We start from the raw sequence: 26192 nt of genomic DNA, 5'->3' as shown, positions 1-26192 counted from the left end.
CCCAACCGGCTTGGTTCCTTGTTGCTGTCAAATAAGCTTTGCCAACTCAGCAAATGGCCAATGACCTCCTGCAGGTGATCTCGGTCATCAAGCTGGGACACAAGGGTTTAGGTGGTCCCTAAGGTACCGTGGACCTTTGTAAATTAATTCAAGGACCTTGCACCTGGCTTGATAGTAGATGGGCAGACAATGCAGATGTTTTAACAATGGAGTTGCATGTTGTCAGGTGCCCCCGTCAACTGTCTAGCAGCAGCATTCTGCACCAGCTGGAGCTTCTGAGCCAGGCTCAAGGTAACCCTGCTTAGAGCACATTCCAGTACAATCCAGTCTCGAGATTGCTGGTAACTTTGCTGAGCCCTTGTGCCTGGTGGGTAGAGCATGTTGGATACAGCCCATTGTGTTTGAGTTGACATGGGTGATACGCAACTTGTATTTTACTGCTATGTGAATATGGCGTATTCATGCATCTAGCCTGCCACTTGATGTAAGGTTACCAGACGTCCCCGTTTCCCAGGGACAGTCCCCAGATTTACAAATCAGTCCCCATACAAAATCCATTGAAGTTGAAAAGTGTCCTCAGATTCATCGAAAAAATCTGGTAACCTTAAGATGGTGCAGTCATCAGGGGCCAATCGTACACCTTCAATCTCCTCTCAGCTTCAGGAAGAATCCTGTAGTGTGCCATGTGTTTGTTTTAAGATATATTATTAATGCATAACCGTTCCTTTTCCACTGACAGGTATTTTATTTGTTTGTTTGCTTTTTTGTTATAAGTGAACACTTGTCCAGTAAATGGATGTTTTCCCTCTACTGAAACCTGCAGAAATTCGTAATGCGTGCTTGACTCAAAAGAGCTGAAATGAGTTTTCTACAAACATAAAAATCCATTCATCTCCTTGACAAACTTGTTTATCAAAATAACATGAATGGAATGTCTGCCTCCGCAAGGGTAAACATAATGTACTGCATCACATTTGTTCTGTGGGTTAAAAGCAAAATGTCCTGTGTGTGCAAAGGAGAAACTCTCCTTGTATCTACATGACCGCTCTGCGGGGCGTGTAATTTATTCGTAAGTTGAAATGTGGAGTTGGAGGGAGGGAGGAGAGAGAAGAGGCTCTGTCAGTTGGCAGGCTGCAGAAGTCCCTCTCAAAGTTGTCCAGTCCTACCCACAGGTGATGGCTGGTGCCCATTGATACTTGGTAGGGTGGAAGGCAGGGAGACCAGACATGAGTGGAGCCAGAGCCAATGACAGGCATTTAATACTAGCATTGCCCTTATCATGCTCCATTCTAAGAAGGCGGGCAGGTAGGGGCTGGCTTGAGGGCAGGCTTAAATTAGTGGAGCTGTGCCTCCCTGGACCTAAACTTACCAGCCTTTTCTAAATGGATTAGGGGGGAATCCAAGTTACTCAAGAAAAACCATTCTTCCAGATGTCTTGCTTCTTGAGGTCACCGGGTAACTTATATTGCGCAATGTACTGTAAATGCTTTCTGTCATTCCGGCAGATGTATTAAGGAGTTGCTGTTTTGATTCTTCCATCATTCCCTCAAGTGTTCCCCTCTGCACTCACTGCATTCCCCCTCTGCTCTCCAATAACCAGATGTACTGTATATATGATTGCCAACTTAGGGTATGTCGTCCACAAAAGCTTACCATAACGAAAGTGCTGGTCTTTAAGGTGCCACAAAACTTTGGCTTGTATCCAGCTAATTATTACTCAGCATAAACCTGTTGCAACAAATACACCTAAAGTCCATTAATTTCAGTGGGCCTATTCTGAGTAGGCCTAACTTTGGCTGCAACTGTACGTCTCACAGTTTTAAATGTGATTAGAACAGAAAGGTGGCCAAAAGAAATACAAGCAAGTACCAAAGGAGTGATCTTATGGGACAGGTAGTTTTATATAATATAATCTAAAGAAGTTTTATTAAATAGCAAGACCAATTCTTGATTCCCAAGAGTAAAGCTATTAATGAAACACGAAACCTAAAACTGATCTCACAGAAAAAGTGGCTGTTGGCCACCAGGGTCAACTAAATAAATAAGCACCAGTAGTAGCTGTGCAAATTGAAATTAATTGAAGCTGACCCACCGAAATTAATGGGCCTAAGTTTGTCATGTTCATTAACTTCAGTGGGCCTACTTTGTGTACAACTAATATTGGATGCAGCCCATAGTTTTGTTCAGTCTTAGCTATTGGTGTCCTCCTACCCAAGTGAAATTCTTAACCATCCCATGAGGAATCTTTGGCCCTCCAGAAGTTGCTGAATGGTAACTCTCGCCATCCCTGGCCATTGGTCATGCTGGCTGGGGCTCATGGGAGTTGTAGTTAAGCAACACCTGGTGGTCCAAAGGTCCCCCACCCCAGTTCTTCACTTTCAGCACCCATCTAGGACAGCCATGGCCAAACTTGGCCCTCCAGATGTTTTGGGACTATAACTCCCATCATCCCTTGCTAACATGACCAGTGGTCAGGGATGATGGGAACTGTAGTCCCAAAACACGTGGAGGGATGAGTTTGGCCATGCGTGATCTAGGGGATAGGAAAGCCTATGACCCATGCAGGTGTTGCTGGGTTTTAATTCCCAGTATGGTAAATGGGCAGGGATGATGGGGGTTGATAGGGGTTGTTCACTCATTCATTTCAGAACATTGTACAATTATACTGTATATATTTTATTCATATTTGTTATTATATTCATAGCTGATTTTTACATAGGCACAATTGTGGTTCAGGTATCAAAAGATCCTTCCATCTATCTAAAGATGCTAAGTGTTGCCCCCCCCCATGTGCTATCATGCTTGTGCAACTTGCCAATCTGAATATAGTCCACTACAATGTCCTTTGCATGCTAACAGGTGCTTGACAACCTCACTTGTTTCTGCAGCGCCCGCCAAGCAGGAAGAGCAACAGCAGAACATGAGGTTTAGGAAGCCCCCCCTGGTTCAGTGCCAGACGTGGCTGTGGGCTGTCTGTTCAACCTGGTGGGTCACAAATCATGTAGGCCTTTCCTGTATATATTTCACCTACTTACATAGGGCAGGGCACCTTGGCAACGAATAGTGTGCGGGAAGTTTTGGTTCTTGTCTATAAAATTGAGCAGCAAACTTTGGAATGTCAGTTTTGCAACACAATGACTTTTTTAAAAAACCATGAACTGGCTTCTTTTGACTCTCGACATTTATAATACAGGACCTTTTGAGAGTTTTCAGTATTCTGAAATGTAACAAATTGCATACAAGCCAAACAGCAAATATTAAGGCTTACATCTGCAAGTGAGGTTTTGCTGTCTTTCCTTGGGCTTGGCGAGAGCCTCTCAAATCCCAGAACAAAGACTCTAGCTATGATTTAGGTTTGGCTCTGGGGCTGGTGAAGATGTGGCACAGAACTTGGGTGCACATCTGGTGCTATTAAACGCATGGCAGATTTCTGTGTCCTACGTTTGCTCTCCACCAAAAAAACATGGAGCAGAAGCAGACACTTAAGACCAGCTCTTGGTTGTGGGGAAAGGGCTGTAGATCCATGGGGCAGTACAACTGCATTACATGCAAAAGGTTATGTCTCCTTCATCTCCAAGTAGGGAGGTCAAGTCCCCTGCCTGGAACCATTGAAAGCCACAGTGAGATAGATGAATGGGCTGACTCAATATATACTGTAAGGCACTTCCTATGTTCCTAAGTGATGCATCAGCTTTGAGAACCCCATGCTGACCCCCAATATTTTAAAAGTACCTCTGTTTTATTTATTTTTTTGTAAACCTCTTTGAGGTTTTCTATAATCAAGTGATAGATGAATAGATATTATTAAATCAATGCTAGTGACATTGCAGGGACTTGCTTGTGATCACACTGCTGGTCATTGGAAAGATCACAGGATCTTTCTGCTTAATGCTTCTCTTTCCAGAGCATCTAGTTTCCAATTTTTCAGACCCAGGACCTACCTTAAGGTAAAACTTAACACGGGGATTTTTTTCTGGTTTTTTTCAGGAGGAATTTTAAGGCAATCTTGTTTACCCAGGCATTTGATGGATGAAAGAATCTATTCCTGGCAACCCTGATAGAAGGCTGAGAGAACGGCCTCGGGCCAGTATACCTGAAGGAGCGTTTCCACTCCCATCGTTCAGCCTGGACAATGAGGTCCAGCTTCGAGGGCCTTCTGGCGGTTCCCTCACTGCAAGAAGTCAGGTTGCAGGGAACCAGGCAGGTGGCGCCCGCCCTGTGGAACACCCTTCCATCAGATGTCAGGGAAATAAACAACTACAGTCATACCTCGGTTTAAGTATGCTTTTGTTTGAGTACTTTCAGTTTAAGTACTCCGTGGACCCATCTGGAACGGATTAATCCACTTTCCATTACTTTCAATGGGAAAGTTCGCTTCAGGTTAAGTACGCTTCAGGTTAAGTACAGACTTCCGGAACCAATTGCATACTTAAACCAAGGTACCACTGTATCTGACTTTTAGAAGGCATCTGAAGGCTGCCCTGCTTAGGGAAGTTTTTAATGTTTGATGTTTAATTGTGTTTTTAAAATTCTCTTTGAAGCTGCCCAGGGTGACTGGGGAAATCCAGCCAGATGGGCAGGGTATAAATATTATTATTATTATTATTATTTATTATTATTATTATTTTATTAACTTATATGTGCATGTAAATACAAACAGGCTCCTCCAGAAGGTTGCCCAGAATGGAACATGGCACTTGGGGCGGAAAGCGTTCCCTGGCCTAATTTACAATCTATGGGGTTGACTATAGGACAAATGTATGCAAAACTCACCACCCTTTGCTGAAAAGCCAAGATGATACCATTTCAAATACTGGAAGAATGTAACAATATCTTCCCTCATGCTTCCAAGAAATTGTTGGCTCTGATCTCTTGGGCGCCTCCTGGTCCCATGGGGAAGGTGGCCTTGTTCACAAGACTGAGCTAATTGACAGTCTGTTGAAAGACTGACCTAATGGGACCGATTTCAATACTGTACATGCCTAGGCCCCCAAATCAGGGTGGGAACCCATGAACAGTGTTGTGCAGTAAATATTCATGGAAAATTTAAGTTTGTTGTGCAAGTGAGATAATTGGAACTGACCGAGGGTTTCGAATATCCAAAAGTTACACCTCCATGGGGGCCCATTGTTCACATACATGAGCATGCATATGGAGTAAAATCAGTACTTTGTAAGCCCCCTGGGGCAGGGACTTGAATTTCTCTTATGTTAATAGGTAAAGCGCCATGTACAATTATGGTGCTATGGGAAGGATCCAAGTTAAGGCGTTTTAAATTCCTGTTGATTTAAATGGGACAGCTATTTATTTTTATATATATAAACCACACTTTTTAAGAATGCCAGACATCAGTAAACGCTTGCTGGTGAAGCACCTCTGGTTTGAAAATTCTGCCTGAATACTAAGAGTTTTTAGAAGTTGCCCGAAAATGAGCAGGGGTGACTCCTGACGAACTTCTATTGGCAAGGAGTTCCACAAGGCAGGGTCACAAGGCAGTAAAAGCTCGGACCCTGGTAAAAGGCTAGCTGAACTTCAGGGTCATGTGCGGCCACTAAAAAATGACCCACAAGAAGACCCCAACAACCGAGATGGAACATGAAGGATCGAGCAGTGCTTAAGGTTTATGCTGTAAACCGCTTTGAGATTTTTTATTAAAAATATAAAGTGGAATAGAATTTTAATTTTTTTTTTTTAAAAAAGGTACTATGGGGTGAAGTTGTTTAGGTCACCGGTCTTCAGCTGGTGGGGTGGACAACTCACTAGTGAGTTGCAGCCTGATCCAAGGTGGGTTACAATAGGTGTGCTACCACCATGCAAATATATGGTAAAAGGTTAAGAAATGGGTCCCCAAATACATGGGTTCTGAATCTGTGAAGGTTGAAGATACCTGCTTTAGGTCCCTTAGTTACGTACATGATTAAATTATTAAATCTCTAATTTACATTAGTGGGACTTAAATGTGGCTGCATTGGGCTGGATTCACATTCTACGAAGAAGTTCTGAGTATGTTCATACACATTTAATGTGCAATCACCACATTGCCAGTGCTTTAGTTTTAACCCATGTTCGTGCGACAGTTATCATTAATGCATCTGCACCTCTTCTTTCTTTCTTTTTTTTTGGGGGGGGGGGGAGATAAAAACACAACAGTTGAAGCATCCCCCTGCTTTGCCCTCTAACAGGCCTCACCGCAATTGGAATCCACAAACTGAGTTCGGCTCCGGCTTTTTCATACAGCGACGATGTCATCATGAGAGCGAACAGGGACAAATTCAAAATGCGGTAGACCTGTTAATTTTATCTGAGAAATGGTGATGCATGTTCTTACTACTTGCAGTCATAGTAACTGTCAAGACTCGTGTGGGCAGCTGGAGGCAGAGAGATGCCATCAGTAACGGGCAAAAGATTCCTTCATTGCAGGGGCTTGGAGCCTCTTCCAACTCTTCCATTTTATGATTCTCTCCATACTGGTAAGCCAAGGACACACACCAGCCAGGCAAAAGCATTTAACGGGTGGGGAGGTTGTGCAGCCTGCAGGAGAGAGTCCTGAGGGGCCAGATAAGAGGCCTGGAGAACTGCATTTGGCATGCAGTCTGGAGGTTCCCCACCCCTGGCTTAGCTACTTGTTGACTTACTGATTTTGGAATTCAAAAATTGAAATAAATAAAGCCCAGTAGTCACTCAGCTCTTTCTCCATCATTAGGCTAAATGCACAGGACCCTTGCGAGCCAGAGAGCAGAAGCTAAGGTGAACATGGTGATTTTATATCGGTAGCGCCCCACGTTAAATAGTCTCTGGGTTATTTGTGGGGCATAGGAATTCATTCATCCCCCCCCAAAAAAATAGTCTGGCCCTCCACAAGGTCTGAGGGACAGTGGACCGGCCCCCTGCTGAAAAAGTTTGCTGAGTGTTTGGAAGGCACTGGTGGTCACCTGGCGACCCTCCTTCACTTTTCTCCAGTCTTTCCAGGGGGACACATTTAGTAACATTAAGTAACTGGAAGCTGCAGTTGGTGCAGAGTGCTGCAGCACAATTACTGACGGGTGAAGCGTCGGCCTGTAACCCCTGTGCTCAGAGATCTGTACTGGCTGCTGATTAGCTACTGCGTCAGGCTCTAGGTGTTGTTACTGTTAGTATATACAGTAAATCTATTAGCAACTCAGGACCAGTTTACCTATGAGATCGCCTCACCCCTCTTCAATCAGCAGAACTAGCACTGCAAGAACTTGATATTTTAGTGTGGCAGCACCAACACTTTGAAGCTCCCTGCCTTTTGAGATCAGGCAGGTACCCTCACTGTACTCTTTGAAGCACATTTTTATTTGGACAAGCCAGATGCTTGGAAAGTGTCAGTTTTAATGTCCTTTTCAGTCTACCCCTCTTAACTTTTTGAAAGATTTAAACTATTGTCGTTGATTTTTTTCTTATTGATTTTTTTTATTGTTTTATATTTTCTTGTAAACCACTTTGTTGTTGTTTTTTTACAGCCAAGCAGTGTATGCCTTTTGAAGAAATAAATAAGCCAGCAAACACAGTGGCTTAAAGAATGAAGGCATATGCCTAAAGCTCACTTGGTGACTTGGGGGTCACTGGTCATGACTCGGCCTAACCTACCTCGCAGGGTTGTTGTAAAGACACAGTTGAGGGGACAGAAGGAGGCATGTATGTCACCCGTAGCTCCTTGGAGGGAAGGTGAGAGATGAAGCAGACAAGCTTATTGATATCTAGGGTTGATTTTGTGGTGGTTGCTGTTTTGATATTGTGTTGTATCCAATGTACTGTACCAGTAAGTTCAACTCGCTTGTTTTGTGGGCAGAATTGTTTTGCGCTGGTGGAACACTGCGTAAAAGCAGCTTGCTGGCAACTTTGTTGTGCCGTAGAGTGTGCAATCTGTTGCACGATGAGTCTCCACTAGGGCAATTGTTGCATCGGATTGCTCTGCTGTGCAACATTAAAATCCACAAGTCCGCTAGCACAACAGCCCTTATACTGGTAGACAGAGAATACTGGATACATACCAAGATCACTACAGTATTTCTAATTGTCTTGATTCCCCCCCCCCATTGCTATACTTATTGTTCATTTGCTATATTGCTATATAATTTTGGAAGGGAAAGTGGGATGCAAATAATCAGACAAAGAATATAGTTGTAGTGAACAACTTATCCTGCCCATCACTTGCCAGGGTTTAAAAGAGGCTGCCTTTGAAAATTCTACCCTTTTTGCACTTTGCCTGCCAAAGAAGTGGCAGAGGACTTTAAATCATTTGGGTTAAACTACTTTTGACATGAACTCTTTGTGTTCTCTGTCCTGACACTGCATTTGAAGCAGTATAGTACCACACTGTACAGTCACAGCTCCTCAAAGAATTCTGGGAGCTGTAGTTTGATAAAGGTGCTGATAGCTGTCAGGAGAAGACCCTGGTCCCCCTTACAGAGCTACAATTCCCAGAGTTCCTGGGGGAAAGAGGGATGGACTGCTAAACTAGTCTGAGAATGGTAGCTGGGGGGGGGGGATAGGGGTGTCCTAACGCCTCTCGACACCATTAATGAACTACGCTTCCCAGCATTCTTTGTGGGGGAAGCCTTGGATGTGTTAAAATGGCATGATGATACCGCTTTCAATGGATAGTGCAGATGAGGCGTTATATAAACCAGGAATCGCCAGCTATCTACTACACTTCAGGTTCCCTCGCCCCGTCAGTGGAGGAGGTGAAGAGTTTGGGTTAGAACCTGCTGCCATGGCTTCCCTGCGGTCCGGCGGGCACAAGCTCTTGGCACCAGGGTGCAGCCCTTCGCTTCGTGGGTCAGCCTTTCGGGATCACAGGAAAGGTTAATTTGCCGTCTAGACGACTTTGCCAAGCCCTTGGGTGCCCGTTCTTGCCCGCGCCGCCCTGAAGGAGGGCAAGGCGGCAGTGCCAAGCCAGAGGTCGGGGGTGGGGTGGGGAGCGGCGCTCGCGCCAGCCAACATCCTTCCCTTTCTCTCCCCCTCCCCCTGCACCGCTTTGGTTTGCGCTGCGTTCTGCTAAAAGGCGCGCAAAAGAAACAGAAGCAAAAGCAGTTGTGAGGCGAGAGGAATGCGAGGAGACGCGTCGTGCGCGCGAAAAGGGCACTCGCGTCTCTCTCTCTCTCTCTCTGCCTGTGTGTTTTTTCCAGCCGGGTTTTGTTTTGGCTAAATTTCCCCCCCACTTCCCTCTCGCGAGAAAGGAAAGAGGGAGGGGGGCTGCAAAGACGCCGCGCAGACGATACTTGAAGAGGTCTGGGGGGGGGGAGAGAAGGGAATAGAAAAAAAGAGGGGAGGGGAAAAGGAGGAGGAGGAGAAGGAGGCGAAGGAGGAGAAGGCAGACTGAGGAGAGCAAGGAAGGAAGAAGGGGACGACAGGCAGCACAAACAGTGCTGGATGCAGCGGACACGGCTGGCAGAACAGCCCTCCTCGCAGCACCTCGGCCGGCAGCAGCAGCCTCAGCAGGAGATTCTCCCGTGGGCGCAGGTCCTTCAAACCTTCGAAGCTTTCTCTGAAATAAAACGGGGTTTGGGGGTGGGAAGAGGGGAACTTTGAAGCACGTTCCCCAGAGGTGTCCCACAAGTGACAGGCGCCTCCTGGAAGACGCTGGCTGGCTGAGGAGAACTTTTGGCGCGGGGAGGTTCTTCGCTCGGATGCTCCGGCGAGGCGAGCTCAACTGAGGAGAAGGGCGCCCGGCTCGGCGCTCCCCCGGGGGAGCGGGGAGGCGGCGGGAGGCAGCATGCATAGCCAGAGATTGGACAGCCAGGAAAGGGTGGCGGTGGAGGCGGCGGTTCTGGGGGCGAGCCTGTTGCCGGTGGCGCCGGGGGGATGCTGTCGCCTCTCTCCTCCATCTAATAACGGTTCCTTTTTCTCTCTCCCTCTTTCCTAAGCTAGCCAGTGGAGAGTCTCTGCTGAAGCCGAGCTGCCCCGGGAGCGGAGGAGGGAGGCAGGCAGGCAGGCAGGCAGGCAGGCGAGCCCCCTTGCAGCGGCGCGGGCGCGATCCGAGTGCAAGGAGGGTGGGTGGAAAGCTTGGAGGACGAGGAGAGGAGCCGACGCCGTCGCCGCCACCACCACCACCGGCAAGATGCGGCCGGCCGGGCTGCTGCTGCTGAGGTTCACGCTGGGATTTATTGTGCTGCTGGTCGCTTGCTCTTCCCCTCCGGGCGGAGGGGTTGCTGAAGGCAGTTTGGAAACGGACGTGGTCGCCGCCGCCGCCGCCGCGAAGGAAACCAACAGCCGAGCCAGCCGGTCCAAGAGGAGAGGGCAGGCGGGAGGCGCCGCGGGGCACGATGCGCTCAAAGGGTAATTTAATTGCCTGGAATGACGCGCGGGACGGTTGCCCGGCCGGTACGCGGGGAGGGAGGGGAAGGGGACGTGGGAATAAGTTGCCTGATACCCAGGTCAGACTGTTTGCCAGCCTAGCCCGGTATGGCCTGCTCTGGCTGGCAGCTACTCTCCAGAGGTCTTTCCCCACCATCAGCTCGCCGATCTTCTTAAAACTGGGTTTGAACCTGGGGCTTTCTTCTGCATGTGGCCCTTCTGCTAGAATGCCAAAGTTCCAGGACTGCTCCGGGTTCACTCCTTGCCTTGCATTAGAACACGTGCTTTGCATCCAGAAGAGTTCGATTCCAGGCAGCTTCACCACAAAGGATGTTAGTCATGGTGGGAAAGACCCCCTTTTGGCAGAGTTCCTCTGTGCTAGATGGTCAGATTCCCATGCAATGCAAAAGTGAGCTTGGCAGCACCCCTTCTTCTTCTTCTTCTTCTTCTTCTTCTTCTTCCTCTTCCTCTTCCTCTTCCTCTTCCTCTTCTTCTGACATGGGCTGGAGCAGGGTGACTGTTGTACTACAGCTCCCATCACTGGCCATGCAAACTAGAACTGGTGGAAGTTGGACTTCCTTGTTAGAATGAGCCCATTGGATGTGACAGATTTCTGTTGGTTTTCCTGAGCCGAACCCTGGAAATACAACCTAGCAATAAATGATTAAAGTTCCCTGGGAAAGTACAGGTTATTGCTTTCTCTGTCCCAATGTTGTGTTGTAGAGTTGTCCCTACATTCCGGTAATTAAGGAACTGTAGCTCAGGGATGTACTTTGCAGGCAGAAGGGAACCATGTTCAAACCCCTGGAACGTCCAGCTCAAAAGGATTAGGTAGCCGGCAACGTGAGAGATGACCATTGCCAAAAAATATTGGGCTACATAGTCTGACCTGGTATAATGGAGATTCCTGTGTTGATTAGGAGATGGGCTTTATTCACAAGGACTGTCAAGGTTGGGGGATTGCTGGAGAAAGCAGATCCTGGTGTACCTTTTCGGTGGATAGTGTGGGGAGAGGTTGACTGGTATCTGACCCACCTGGGGTATCTGGTGTGTTGCTGAGTCGTGCCACCTTCCCTTGTTTTTGAAATCCATAGAGAACTCTTGGTTTAAAAGCAGGAATTTAGCTCCCCACAACATGTACTCATTTTCCCACTCTTGCCTAATTCAGATACCTACTTTGCCAGCAAATATATTTGAGGGGAGAACAGGGTATGTATGTGTGAATGCTTAATGCAGTGGTGCAGTGAGATTATAAATTGCACTGTTGGCTTAATTGGGGGCATGATAGCTCAAATAGATGGTTTTGCCTAAGTAACTCCCACCACACCTACCAACAAGCTACTCAGTGACCAAACTATGGGCCCTTTTATCTCAGCACAGCATGGCACCTTAGCCAAGTTTAGCTTTGCATGTTGCCTCAACCTGGAATTGTGGTTAATCTCTCTCCTAAACCACAAGCCAAGAACTACAAGGACTACAGCTTTGGCTTGGCTGCCAAATTGCACTGAGCTAAAAGAGCTGGGGAAGAGCAAAGTGGCTGTGATCGACTCCCTGGAAGCCAATGCTTTTGTGCTAAACTACAGTTTAGCTTACGTGCGAACGCTGCTTCTAGATGGGACAAGAGCAGGGCAATTTGACACAAATGATTAGTGCAGATGTATTGGTTTTGTGGGATAAGTTGTATCCTTTGAGTAGCTCTAAGCTTGTTAGTTCCGCGGTCATTTTAATGTGCACCTCAACTGCATATGAGTGGTCTTGTGCAAACCTTCCTCCATCCATACCCGTACAGCTAGTGCAGAATAACTTTCAGGTGGATTGTGCCCTTGCATTGGGAATTAATCTTCCTCCAAATTGGGGTAGCTACTGATCCTGGGGTGGGTGGTCAGTAGCGGATGCTGCATACTGGAAGGTAGCAGGCAAGGGAGTGGGCAGTTTGGTGCGGTGGAAACCTACTGGCAAGAGTGCCAGATTGGCTCCACGGTATTTTTGCACCTGCCAACCTCACACTCTTCCTTCCCCCTCTACCTCCTGGTAAGCTGTGGTGATGTGCCCAACACAGAGGTCAGGTGAGTGTTAGTGCCCCACCATGGTGGGTGTTCTTTTATCCCTTCTTTCTCCTTCAGAATGTGCCTGGGCTCACTTGCTCGAGTCAACTACAGCTATCTGTTCCGCCAGCAGCTTTGACATCTCATTCTGTTAATTTGTCCTCTTGTTTATCTTGCAATCCAACAGTTGCAATCCGATGCAAACTGTAGATTTATCTTGCAATCCGATGCAAACTCACCGGGACTGGGATGAGGCCCCATTAAACTCAGAGTGACTTATGTATGAATGGACGCATGCTGTAAGTGGCTTGCATGTGGAACATCTAGATTGGTGGCAGTTAGTGGATGCATCCACATTGTTCTGTGTTTGGAGGCAAGAGAGGAAGGGGTTGATTTCCTTTATTTGCAATGTCAGAGCAGGGAAGTATGATCTTGCAGAGCATCAGTGGGTGCTAATTGTTTGTTTGTTTGTTTTGAAAATTTGACAAGCTAACTCAAAGCAGAGATGGCTTTTTGAAGAGGGGAGGAATGTTTGTGTGTGTGTGTGTGTGTGAGAGAGAGAGAGAGAATGTTCAATGTGTGTTTCATGTAAAATTTCTAACGAATACAGTCTTGACTAGCCTTGTGACCTTATAAGACTTTGCAGTTTGATCAGAGTTTTGAATTTTGGGTTTTTCTGTTGCTGGGGAGGCTGAGATGGGGTGCTAGCATATACAAAGTTAGAGTGCATGGAAATCAATTAGTGTTGCCTTCTGAATGTTGCTTGCTATCTTCTGGATAACACCTTTGCTGATCTCCTATAAAAATGGTTTGGGAATCAGTTTAGCACAGGACCGGGGAACTGTAGAAATCATAGAAGTGTAGAGTTGCAAGGGACCCCATGGACCATCTATTCCAGGGATGGCCAAACTTGGCGCTCCAGCTGTTTTGGGACTACAACTCCCATCATATATCTAGCTAACAGGACCAGTGGTCAGGGATTATGGGAATTGTAGTCTCAAAACAGCTGGAGGGCCAAGTTTGGCCATCACTGATCTAGTCCAACCCCCTGCAATGCAAGAATATGCAGCTGTCCCATAGGGGGATCAAACCTGCAACCTTAGTGTTATCATCATTATTCATTATTTATACCCCACCCATCTGGCTGGGTTTCCCCCACCACTCTGGGCGGCTTCCAACAAATACCAAAATACATTAAAATATCACAGATTAAAAACATCCCTAAACAGGGCTGCCTTTAGGTTTTTTCTAAATGTCAGGTAGTTGTTTATCTCCTTGACCTCCGATGGGAGGGCGTTCCACAGGGCGGGCGCCACTACCGAAAAGGCCCTCTGCCTGGTTCCCTGTAGCTTTGCTTCTCGCAGTGAGGGAACCGCCAGGAGGCCCTCGGCGCTGGATCTCAGTGTCCGGGCTAAACGATGGGGGTGGAGACGCTCCTTCAGGTATACAGGACCGAGGCCGTTCTAACCAACTGAGGTATACAGGATCGAGGCCATTCTAAACAACTGAGTTATGCAGGCTACTGTGACCCTGGATTGCAATTCCTATCATCCCTGTGCATTGACTGTAAAGGACGGAGCTGGTAGAAGTCCAGCATTTGAAAGGCCACAGGTTCCCCCACTCCTGCTCCTTACTTTACTCTGTTTCCTTTTCATAGTATTTGATGACTGCAGGAATTGCATTCTTCCAGTGTTTTGTTCTCATCTTTCGGTTTTGCCTTACCAAACTACTGTTTTGCACTGTTACACGACTGCACAGGCTAATATTTGGTATGTCCATGATGCAATGTTTCACATGAGTCCCTGGGCTGCCTTTCCAGTGCCATTCCTTTTGACTCCAAAGTTCTCAAAACTCTGGCAAGAGGAAGCCACCTTAAGTGAACATGAAAAATGGTTTAAGCCTCCTTTAAGCATTACCAAGAGGAAACAAAGCCAGGAAGGTTATATTCTTTAGTTGTTTACTTTGCAAAGAGGCAATTGCTAAATATGTATCCTATGGTCCTCAGTTGAAGTAAGCTTTGCAGGGATTCATGGATTAATTTAGATCTGCCTTTCACACACTAATTTTAATGGCGCTTGACAGGATTATAGGTAATAGGTTTTATATTATAAGGTAATTGGTTCAATTACAACATATTTTTTTCGCCTTTTCTGTTCCTTTGTGATATGTCCTGTATTATTTTGTGGGTATCTTTTAGATCAGTTTAAGAATACTTGCATTGATTAAGCAAGGAAATAGAACCAGTATGACGTAGTTGCTGGAGTGTTGAATTAGGACCTGGGAGACTGGGCTCCATATCCCCACTCAGCTATGAAGCTCACGGGTGACCTTGGGCCAGTCAGCATCTCTCAGCCTAACCTACCTCACAAGGTTGTTGTTAGAGAAGAACCATCTATGCCACTTTGACCTCCTTAGAGGAAAGGTGGGATATAAACATAACAACCAAACCAACCAACCATTAAATGAAGCATTATAATCAAGGTAGGGTTTCTGATGTCCCCAGTGCAAATTACACTTAAAAAAAAGGTGAACTAGTACAGCAATGTGTGAGATGCTCAGTCTCCATGTAAAGTGTTAAGTGTTTTGAATGACTTGAGAACACAATAAGAGTCTGCTGGATCAGGTCAGCGGTCCATCCAGTCCAGCATCCTGTTCTCACAGTGGCCAAGCAGATGCCCCAGTGGGAAACCAGTTTTGGAGCTATTTCTGAGAAAATTTACCAAAATCTACACTTCTGACATCCGAATTTTCCTGGATATCTCAGCGATTTCTGCCTGGATGTTTCTGACGCCTGAATCCTGGGTTTGTCTGGGGAATTCTAGACATATGGCGACCCTAGCACAAGAGCCCTCTCCCCTCCTGTGGTTTCCAGCAACTGGTATTCAGTAGCATTGCTGTCTCCAGCTGTGTAGGTAGAGCATAGCCATCAGGGCTTTCTAGTGTAGCGGAGGCATCCACCGTGTCTTCTCCCTGACTTCCACATCAATTCCTTTTCTATCTGGCTCTGTGCAGCTGGGTATTGGAAGGGCCCTTCGGTTGCTGCTGCAAGTACAATGGGTCGGTGCAACATAATGTTGCATCATGCTTGCAGCAGCGAGTCTTATTGGCACATGGTCCTGGTGAGGAAAGGCTTAAGATAGGAATGGTGAAGTACTCCCCCCCCCCAAAAAAAACCCAGAGTCATTTTTGTTGGGGATAATTCAGATGGAAATTCCCAGGTGTCAGAAAAGGTTATTTATGGTATGCCACTACTGCAGCCTGTGTTTTGTTAGCCAAAAAATGAGCAAGGTCCCAACTAAAGAAGAATGGCAATTTAAACTGATGGAATATATGCACAGCTTGTGGATCTAACATATAGAATAAGAGAACAAGAAGAACATACGTTTAAAGAAGACTGGAAAATGTTTATTGAATATATGGGGGAAATGGTGTACACTTGAAAATGTTGGCAGCATTAAGATAAATTCAACAGTGTAAATAAGTTTTGATGGATGTAATAATGGAATACTGAATGGCTTGGTTTATATAAAATAAGCAGGGATTTTTTTATGCAAAAGGAACCATGGAAGGAGAAGAAGGGAAGCCATTGATATTTTAAGGTTGGTTAAGTGAATATTCTAAATTGTAAAACAGAAAATTTAACACACACACACACACACACACACACACACGATAGGGATGGTGAACCCTGTGGCTCAACAGATGTTGCTTGACTGCAACTCTCCTCATCCCTGACCATTTGACAGACTGCCCAGGGCTGATGTGGGCTGTAGTGTAGGCAGGTTCAATGTCCCTGGCCTAGCCTTCTTAGAAAGGACCATAGAGTTGGAAGTGACCCTTGGAATCACCTGGTCCTACTCCCTGCAGTGCAGGAATATGCAGCTGTCTCTTACAGGGATCAAACCTGCATCCTTGGTGGTATCAGCACCACACTCTGGCCCAGGCATCCCCAAACTGCGGCCCTCCAGATGTTTTGGCCTACAACTCCCATGATCCCTAGCTAGCAGGACCAGTGGTGAGGGAAGATGGGAATTGTAGTCCAAAACATCTGGAGGGCTGAAGTTTGGGGATGCCTGCTCTAGCCCAGTGTTTCTCAACCAGTGTGCCTCCAGATGTTTTGGGACTACAACTCCCATCATCCCTAGCTAGCAAAACCAGTGGTCAGGAATGATGGGAGTTGTAGTCCCAAAACATCTGGAGGCACACTGGTTGAGAAACACTGCTCTAGCCAATGGGGTTATCCAAGCTATGCCATTGGTAGCTGCTTGTTTCCGGAGACCCTGGGATTGAGTGGCCTCATGGAAGCAGTGTCAACAGGTGCTGTGTGCCTCTTTATTTCATGGTATAGGTGGACACTAGAGATAATGTTGAGCTCAAGCAACAGGCTTGACTCGCAGGACTATTGTAACCTCCTGGTCCCCTTTTAAGGCTTGTCTGTTGTTAGTCCTCCCAGAGAAGATGTGCCTGTGTTTGGGCACACATTCATTGGCAGGTTAGAATTGAGAACATAAAATGAACCAATGGCCCATCTAGTCCTCTTTTCGTAGTGACTGACCAGTTACCCACCTGTGGGAAGCCTCCCAGCACAACTGCCCATCTGCAGTTTACAGCAACAGGTATTAAGGGACATAATGTCTCTGACAGCGAGGCAGAACATCGCCATTGTTAACTGACTGTGTTTTCTGGATTAGACAATGAGCTGTATTCAGTGCTAATCCTACTCTGAGCAGACCTGTTTAAATTAATGAAGCTAAGATAGCCATTACAGTGGTACCTTGACTTACGAATGACTCAACAACCGAATTTTTCGACTTACGAATGGGGCAAATGGCCGCACGCTTACAAATTTTTCGACATCCGAACGGAAACTGCAGCAGTTTTAGATAGGGTTTTTTCGACTTATGAATTTTTAGATGTGGTTGCTTCGACTTACGAATTTTTCTGTTTCCAATGCATTCCTATGGGAAATCGCGTTTCCAATGGCGCTTTCTGACTTGTGAATTTTTCGACCTACGAAGGTGCCTTCGGAACAGATTAAATTCGTAAGTCGAGGCACCACTGTACTACTATTTAACTGGGCTTGGAATACTAACTTTGAAATACATTTCAACTTAGTAACCTCCTTGGTGGGAGCTACTTAACAGTATTAGATGATATCATTAAAATTTCCACAATCTTAACAGAAGCCCTAAATACTTACTAGAGATTATCTTATCTGACTGAACAAAGCTGGAGGTAATTTGTAATGATTTTAGCTGAAACTGACTGCCCAGTTATATTTAATAATATTTTGGGAATGCATTATTCTCCTTCAGCTGTCTTTTAAAGCTGAAGCAACTGTTTAATCAACATTTTTAATTAGTTCATGGAAAAGCAAAATGAAAAAAAATCAACCAGCAAAAGTGCACATTGTAAGGTAAAATTACAGATCAAATCCACATCAACCTTTGTATGTTTTGAGTAGGGTTGCTCAAATGGAAAAGTTTTTATTGGGTGCTGGAAAGAATACAGAGAAGACACCGTCCTATTGACTATTGGGGGGGGGGCGGGCGGAAGAGATCCAGAATGTAGGAGCTGCCACACTAAATATTGGGTCCTTATGAGTGCAGAGAGAACATTATGTACTTTTAGAAATGCTAGTTCTGCAAACCAAAGTGGTCGAGTGGGCAAATATGGGGTGCGGTGATCCTTCAAGTAAACTGGTCCCCCAAGCTGTTAAGGGCTTTATATACTAATTCTAACACTTTGAATTTGACCTGCTAACAAATTGGAACACCGTGTAAACCTCTGAACAGAGATTTGGTATGCTTGACAGGGTTTCACTCCTGTCAACAACTGTGCTGCTGCAACATTCTGCTCAGACACCACTTTCTCGACCAAGTACAAGGGAAATCTCACATAGAGCTCGTTGCCATAATCCAATATTGAAATCGGCGAGAAATACTACGAATGAACAATATTAGCAGTTATAGATACAGTGAGAATGTGTTGCATAAATCAAAGTTAAAACAAGATGAGAAAGCACAGGGCACAATTTGGCCAAACCCATCATATCTAAGGCCCTACACTTTTCAAAGGGCGGTGGGGAGGACAGTTTTGAGAGTGCTTAATCCCCTCTCCCCACTGAAATCAGTGGGTCTTTAAAAAGTGTTTTGACTTCGTATCCTCCTCAGATTTTGCAAGAAGATGCATACACTTTATTTTTTTAAAAAATTCCCCTGAGTCCATTCTTCTCCAAAGTACAAATATATTCCGAGACCTAAGAATTACAGTATAAATCATTAGCAGATGCGGGTAGACTTTTGTTTTCATGTAACTGTAGTTTGGATAGAAAGAGCAGCGGGTGGATTGGGGGGGAGAGTAGACTCCATCTGTTTTTGGAAAGTTTTCTGACGACTCTCAAGCATATGAACAGAAAGAGCTTCTTGAAACATTTCAGAAGAATAAAAGAGTTTAAATCTCACGATTGTTTGTGCTCTTTTTAAAAACAACAACAACAACAACAACTGTCAAATCTGGTCAGGTTTTTGAAACCACCTTGCTATGTATAGTGCAGAATTACTGAACTGGTGTTCATTTGAATGTTGAGATCTCATGACCCAGCATTTTAAGCCCTGCTTTGGAGCAGGGTCTTCTAGATGGTATGGGCTAAAAGAAACATCCTGATACACGGTTTAGCTTTGTATCCAGGAGTGCCAGCTTGTCCCTGCAACTGTGGGTGCCCAGGGCCGTGGGTGCCATGCACCAAAAATTTGTGGGTGCCTGCCCAGCCCCTTCATGGGGGATTCTGTGGGTGCTCGGAGCCCCAGGGCCCCAGGGGGTTGGCCCCTATGTGTTGAAGGAGGATGGGGAGGAGATATGTGAGTATAACATCACCCTGGAACTGTTGTGGAGATCTCAGCTTGTTCACATTATTTATTATCCTAATATAATTGTGGCAAGAATAGCAGGTTTGTTGCTTCCTGATGATGCGCAGTGCTGACGGGATTGCAGTATTTCATAGAAGTGTTCAGTAGAATCTGCAGAGGTAATGTTGTTTGAACCTCTTGTCCATGTGACGCAGATTGTTGCTGGACTACATCTCCCATCATTACCATGACTCTTGGCCGGGCTGGGAGGGGCTGATGGGAGCTGTAGTCCCAACAAGATTTGAAGGGCCAAAGGTTCTTCATTACTGATGTGCATAGTCATGCTTTGATAAGTGGAAGATTCTTGCAGCAAATGGGCTAGATTCCAAATTTATTGCTTTAATATTTCCTTCCATGTGTTGCCTAATGAAACAAGGCCTCACGTTTAGTTTAACTCCATGATTATCCAAAAGTTGCTACTGAATATTTTCTTAGGAATAAGTGGGCTAATATGTGATGCGGTAAAATGAGAACTCCTGACTCTGTTTTTATTTCTTATAAACACTTTTATTCCATTTTTACACCATGGAACTCGAGGCATAGTAAGTATGCCCTCCTCCATTTTATCCTCACAACAACCCTGTGAGGATCACCCAGTGAACGTCATGGCTGTGAATTTGAATGTGTGTCTGTCTGGTTCAGCACCCTGCAGAGGACCCTAAGGTCCGCGAATAATAACAGCCTAAGGGTCCTGGGCCCTAAAGAAGCCAGATTATCCTCTACCAGGGGCAGGGCCTTTTCAGTGATGGCACCGACCTGGCACCGACCTGGTGGAATGCTCTGTCCCATGAGACTAGGGCCCTGCAGGACTTGATCTCCTTCCGCAGGGCCTGTAAGACAGAGCTATTCAGCTTGGCCTTCAATTTAGTCTTATCCTCCACTTCTTTTTCCCTTCCCTTTTTCTATGAAGAAACCTTTCTGGGTGACCACATTTAAATACTTCCCTGGTCTCCTTGCTGGCCTTAGCAGGACTAACTTGGCTAGTTAGCCCTGGCGATGCTATATTTATGGTGTACTTTATGTTGTTTTAAAGCTGTTTTTAAGTCGTTTTTAATCAATGTTCTATATTTGTATTTTAGCTGTCCTGAGCTCGGTTTCTGGACCAGGAAGTGCAGGGTATAAATAAAAAATATTATTTTATTATTATTAATCCTGGCTTGTGAATGAACCCACAGATGTTACTTGCTTTGAGCATTTCTTACTAGCCTGCTAACAGTCTTGTAGGTCGTGTTATTTCGTTCTGACTAAAAGAATTGTCTTCTATCAGCAGACTGGAGGAAGAGGAACAGACTAACCTGTCCCTCTTGTGCTAGCCTGTTAACATTTCCAGTCTGGTTGTGGAGGAAGGGACTTTTAAGTCTTCCTCAGCTGCCTCCAACTCTAGATAAAGCCTGGATTTTGATGGAGTATTCAGCATTTCGGGAATTGTGTGTGTGTAACTGAATAAATTTACTATCCTCATGTCTGCCAAAAAGACTTGGAGTGTGTTGTGAAATTTCTGAAGTCAGAGGTGAGTCTCATCCAGTGGTGACCGGCTGTTCTTCAATTCCCTTCATAGCTTCTCACCCTTCCTATGATTTGCAATTTAATAATAAAAAAGCAATTTAAGAAAATATCATTCGTATTACGCTTCTAAAATTCATACTTATCCCGCTTTTCTCTCCAGAAATGCAATTTGAAATGTAAGCTCCTCTCACTTCTGTGGTTCAAATCCCACTTGATTTGTTAAGGGCTAGTCTCTCAAATATCTCAGTGGTAACTCTAATATCCCAGTTTATAATTAAGGCTTATGGGGGTTTGTTTTTTTCATTTCCAACCAATATTTACCACTAAAAGCCTGCTTGAGAAAATCAGACTCACCATACTGGTAAATATTGGTTTAGGCGGGAAAAACCTCAAATGCTCTTTCGTTCAGCTTCTGGCTGGCACACCTGGCTGGGCTGTTTTCATTGCTGACAGTGCCATGCTATGTACCCAGGCAGAGTTGGATGGCAAGATGCCTTTGAAACTGGGAGCAGCATGTGAAGTCAGATGAATGCCAGAAAGGTGCACTTTCTAACGTTGACTCCTGCGTGTTGTCAGTGGTCAGCTTATCAGGAAGTAGCCTTGCCTTTATGACATGCGCTTCCTTCCAGCAAGCAAAAGGAAAACAAGAATTCAAGAGAACATCAACTCAAAAAAATCCAGCAGAAAAAGAAAAGAAATAAATGTCGACTCCTTGCAGTTGCCTTATGGATAATCAAATAGTCACATATTTGCTAGGGGTTCATACTGTGTTTGGATAACTAGAATGTTTGGATAACTGGGTTTTTGTATTATGTGTGTTTTGTTGTATGCTGTTTGCCAGTCCTGGGGTCAAGGTCAGGTATTTATTTTTATTATATTGATTTATATCCCGCCCTTCCCCCCAGATTGGGACTTAAGGTGACTTACACAAATTAAAACAACACAGGTAAAATACAGAAGGCTAAAAACATATAAAATATAGTTTAATTACTTTTTAACTATAACTATATAATTATGTCTAACTATAATGTTATAAGGGACCCAGGTGGCGCTGTGGTTAAACCACTGAGCCTAGGGCTTGCTGATCAGAAGGTCGGCGGTTCGAATCCCTGTGACGGGGTGAGCTCCCGTTGCTTGGTCCCAGCTCCTGCCAACCTAGCAGTTCGAAAGCACGTCAAAGTGCAAGTAGATAAATAGGAACCGCTATAGCGGGAAGGTAAACGGCGTTTCCATGCGCTGCTCTGGTTTGCCAGAAGCGGCTTTGTCATGCTGGCCACATGACCTGGAAGCTATACGCCGGCTCCCTCGGCCAATAATGCGAGATGAGCGCGCAACCCCAGAGTCGGTCACGACTGGACCTAATGGTCAGGGGTCCCTTTACCTTTTATAATGTTATAAACAACAATTAAAACAATATAAAAACAGATCTATTAAAATGAAGATAGTAAAAACAGCACAGCACTACTTAAAAACAGCCAGTACCCAAATGCCTGTCGAAATATAGCAGTCTTCAGCTGCCCGCGCAAGGACAGGAAAGAGGGAGCCAGTCTAGCTTTTTCAGGAAGGGAGTTCCAAAGTCTGGGAGCAGCTACCAAGAAGGCTCTCTTCATTGTTCCATTTCTGGAGGCTCAAACTTCCTTTCCTTGTTTTAGATAAATTCCTCATGATACTTCAGGGGCAAGGTTCCATACCGTCTCACATTCCAGTCCTGACCACACCCAGACATACTTAGCTTTTGCAGGGTAATTGCATCATGTGCCTTCAAGCCCATGTCCTGGGACCATTGGGTTGCATCTCATGTAGTGGCAAGTTAAATTTTATTGATTGATTCTATATCCTGCCTTTCCTCCCCAAAGGAGCCCAGGTGGCAAACGGTCTACAATTTAAAAACAAAAGCAAAGCAAAAGCATTCTAAAACAGAGCCAAACATTCCAAAAAACATGCAAATTGAAAACACCTAAAAGCAATTTCAACCAAAAATGTACCTCCATCCAACACTCTTGAAGTAAAGTCAGGTAGTGGTACTTGTTGTGCTGGCAGAACGTTCAAGCTTCCGCTAGTGCAGGTAGCGTTGGATTCCTTTGTTGTTCAACCTTTAAACTCTGACATCCCTTCGCGCAAGGGCTCTTGCACTAGCAGACCAAGAAGGATGGCTATGTCCTATTCTCTCCAAGGAGGCTTAGTGCAATACAATATAGTTTTGATTTTTGCAATGCTGCCTTTCTAGTCTGCCTCGATTTTACAATTGCTGTCATTGAGTAACATTCGAAACCACTATTTATGAATCAGGATCTTTTTGTTCTGTCCTTGGCAGCAGGCCATTCAGCAACGTGTTTCTTCTAACCCTCGTGTTCACTTAGTACAAATTGTGACTTGCTGCTTGTTTGTGTTGCGTACATCTCACTTGAGCATCTTTGTGGGTGCAGCTGGGAAGCAGAGTTCTGTCAAGCTAAATCTGGCCACTATTATGTCTATTTCGTGTAGTGGAGCTACAGAGTTTGGTCATCTGCTTCCACATCAAAGCCAATAAAAGCTCTATGCTTTATAGCTATCTGGGTTCACTAGAAATATATATACTGTATATATAGAGAGAGGGGGGCCGCATACATAGCTAAGTGGTAGGGGAGGTGATTCCTTCTGGAGCTTGGAACGCAGCCCATTAAAATAAAGTGGCACAATCCTATGGATGTTTACTTGGAAGTAATCCAACTGCATTCAGTGGGACTTACTTCCTTGTAGTGTTTGAGGGAATGTTATGTCTACCAATATATACGGTATATCCCATTGAGTGTGTCTTACTCTTACTAAACCTATTCTCAGTGTCAGCAGGCATAGGATTGCAACCATAACTTTATAAATTAATTCCTAATGGACATAAATGACTAATGAAAACAGAAAGGAGAGAGAGAAGAGCAATACAAGCATTTTCACCCTTCAGCTGTCACAAATTTGTCAGAGATATTGTCTAACTGGTGGTTATATCATAGTCAATAGTTGCATTTATTGTGTGTGTATTAAAAAAAATTATATCTATGGGTTGTACCCAAGCAGTACCAGTGGAGCTCATCTGGCACAGCGACACTTTCATTTCCTCTCCTCCTCCTCCTCCTCCTCCTCCTCCTCCTCCTCCTCCTCCTCCTCCTCCTCCTCCTCCTCATCTTTGGGGGGGGTCTCCACAACCATCAGGATCTGGAAAGACAAGTTCCATTCTGCTAATGCATGCCCCTATATATCCACTTTCCAATCATCTGTAACAGATGTGAGTAACCTTTGGCCCTCCAGATGTTGTTGAACTACAACTCTCATCATCCATGGCTATTGACCATTCTTCTTGGGGCTGATAGGATGTGCTTTAACAGCATCAGGGGGGCCAAGGACTCCCCACCCCCATACCCGATCTATAAATAAAGCCCAATCTTCGAGAAAAGTCTCAACTGCATATAATTTACCTTAGTGAGTGTGAAGTGCTTGCTTAAAAATTCTGTGCATTTAATCTGTAGAAACTGATTTGGAAGATGAGCAGGGAGGGGCATAGTTCAGTGGTAGAACACATGTTTTGCATGTGGAAGATTCCTGGTATAAGGCTGCTTTCTGTGTACATCCAACACTGCAGAGGATTTTAACCCCCTCACTTTATTATTATTTTTGTTATTATTTATTTAAAGTATTTGTATCCCACCTTTCTCCCAAACTGGGATTTTATGGTTTAGAAGCATAATTCTAAAATACAAACTAATAAACATAAGCTAGTCAAAACCAATAGTTAAAATACATCGAAACGTATTTAGAACCACCAGTTAAAACAGTTTGCCCTGGTAGCATTGCCATTGATCAGCATTGTCTGCACCTTGATTTCCAGGGTGGTTTTAGTTTGCCTGCAGGAAGGGTAGCAAAGAGGGAGCCGAACTAACCTCTCTTGGGAGGGAATCCCACAATATGGGAGCAGCCACCAAAAAGGCTCTTCCTTGTATCACCACCGTGCTTCTGATGTTGATGCAACCAAGAGACAGTGCTCACTTAAGGATCTTATCATCTGGGCAGGTTCATATAGGGAGATGTTTTGGAAAGATCATAAGGATCTCTGGATTCAGCTATGTTAGTAAAGAAAAACCGTTTTATATGAGTGTGACACCAGATGGCGCTGTGGAGTCCTACCTTTCTCCAATGCGATTTCCCTCTTACGAGTTTTACAACGCGTTTTCCTGAAGCGCTTTTTTGATGTGTCTAGATCCAGCCTCTGTCTGTGAAAATGAGGTACCTTCTATTTAATCTCTTGATGAGGAAATTCTTCACTTATTGGAAGATGGCATGGTAAGCCTAGGATGGTCCAAGATTTAGTCATCAAAAGCTGCTTGGAAAAGCCCTTCCAGATCAGATGAAAGACACATCTAGTCCAGCATTTTCTTCTCACAGTGGCATAGTGTCAAACATGGAACCGATTGTTGTATTGGCACATGGAGTAACAAAGGAACTCACCCCTAGGAATTGTGCTGTTTGTTTCCCACTTAAAGTGAGAATGGCACCCCTCTGTCAGATTGTATGAAATCTTCCCATTCCAGCAATGTTGGGAAGCTTCTGTAATATTTTGCAGAGGTCCCCCCTGTGTTGAGTAAGATCAGTTACCGTATTTGGCCACTCTCAGCGTGATCGAAGCTGAGGTCAGTAAAGTGTTTGGCGTTGCTGCATGTCATTTCGAATTCCTGACTTTTATCCAGGCCTCACAGCTGCAGAATCCCCAGTCCATCTGCAAAGCTGTTCTGCTTCTTATTTTCTCTCTCTCTCCTCCTGCTGAATTAAGGCAGGATGCTGAAATAAATATATTCTTAGTGAAGGGCTTGAGTGTTACTTCTTGGGCCTGTTTGTTATTAATGGAGCAAAAAGGTAAATAAGGAGGGATTAAGGGCACAGGAGGAACAGAGAGGGGGGTGAGTGAGGACAAGGGAGAAGGAAGGCAGCAATGGTTATGGGGTGGCCATTTGCTTCTGACTGTCAAATAGAAGGACCATTATATTATTGGCCCAGGCTCACCATTCACTTGCACTGTGTAACTGGAGAAAGCTGAATCAACACTGCTAACAGAAGCAATATAATTTGAGATCCATTGAAGTGAACAAGGCTGTTGGAATCCAGTTCTTCTGGCCTGCCCTACACCTGTGTTTATTTCAATAGGACAGGCTAGAAATTCAACAGCTTGTATTTTCTGCATTTCTTGTGTCGTTGCATATTTGAATTAATCTGTATGGAATGCAACTGATGGAAACTAGGCAAAGGGGTCCAAAAGTGACCTTACTAATGACTTGTAGAACAATATTAATGCCCACCAGAAATGCCTTGTCATACTGTTACAGGCAGATCAGTGTCCACGATTTGAACTTTATATTTTATTTATTTTATCTGAAATGTTTTCTGG

General features: G+C 44.9%; 1 protein-coding gene across 1 annotated transcript in view; it reads left to right on the top strand.

Annotated features, from left to right (window-relative positions):
- The first annotated feature begins 9308 nt into the window (after positions 1-9308).
- The window catches only part of FBN1 (fibrillin 1), a 213098-nt gene continuing 196214 nt past the window's right edge, over positions 9309-26192 (top strand). Inside the window, exons 1-2 of the mRNA XM_035132327.3 lie at positions 9309-9489; positions 9894-10305. Coding sequence (XP_034988218.3) covers positions 10088-10305 — 218 coding nt within the window. The 5' untranslated portion in view covers positions 9309-9489; positions 9894-10087. The remainder of the gene's footprint in view (positions 9490-9893; positions 10306-26192) is intronic.

The sequence above is a fragment of the Zootoca vivipara genome, chromosome 13 (assembly GCF_965207765.1).
Source record: "Zootoca vivipara chromosome 13, rZooViv2.hap1.1, whole genome shotgun sequence".
Classification (NCBI taxonomy): Eukaryota; Metazoa; Chordata; class Lepidosauria; order Squamata; family Lacertidae; genus Zootoca; species Zootoca vivipara.
This window is presented reverse-complemented; position numbering and strand designations above follow the sequence as displayed.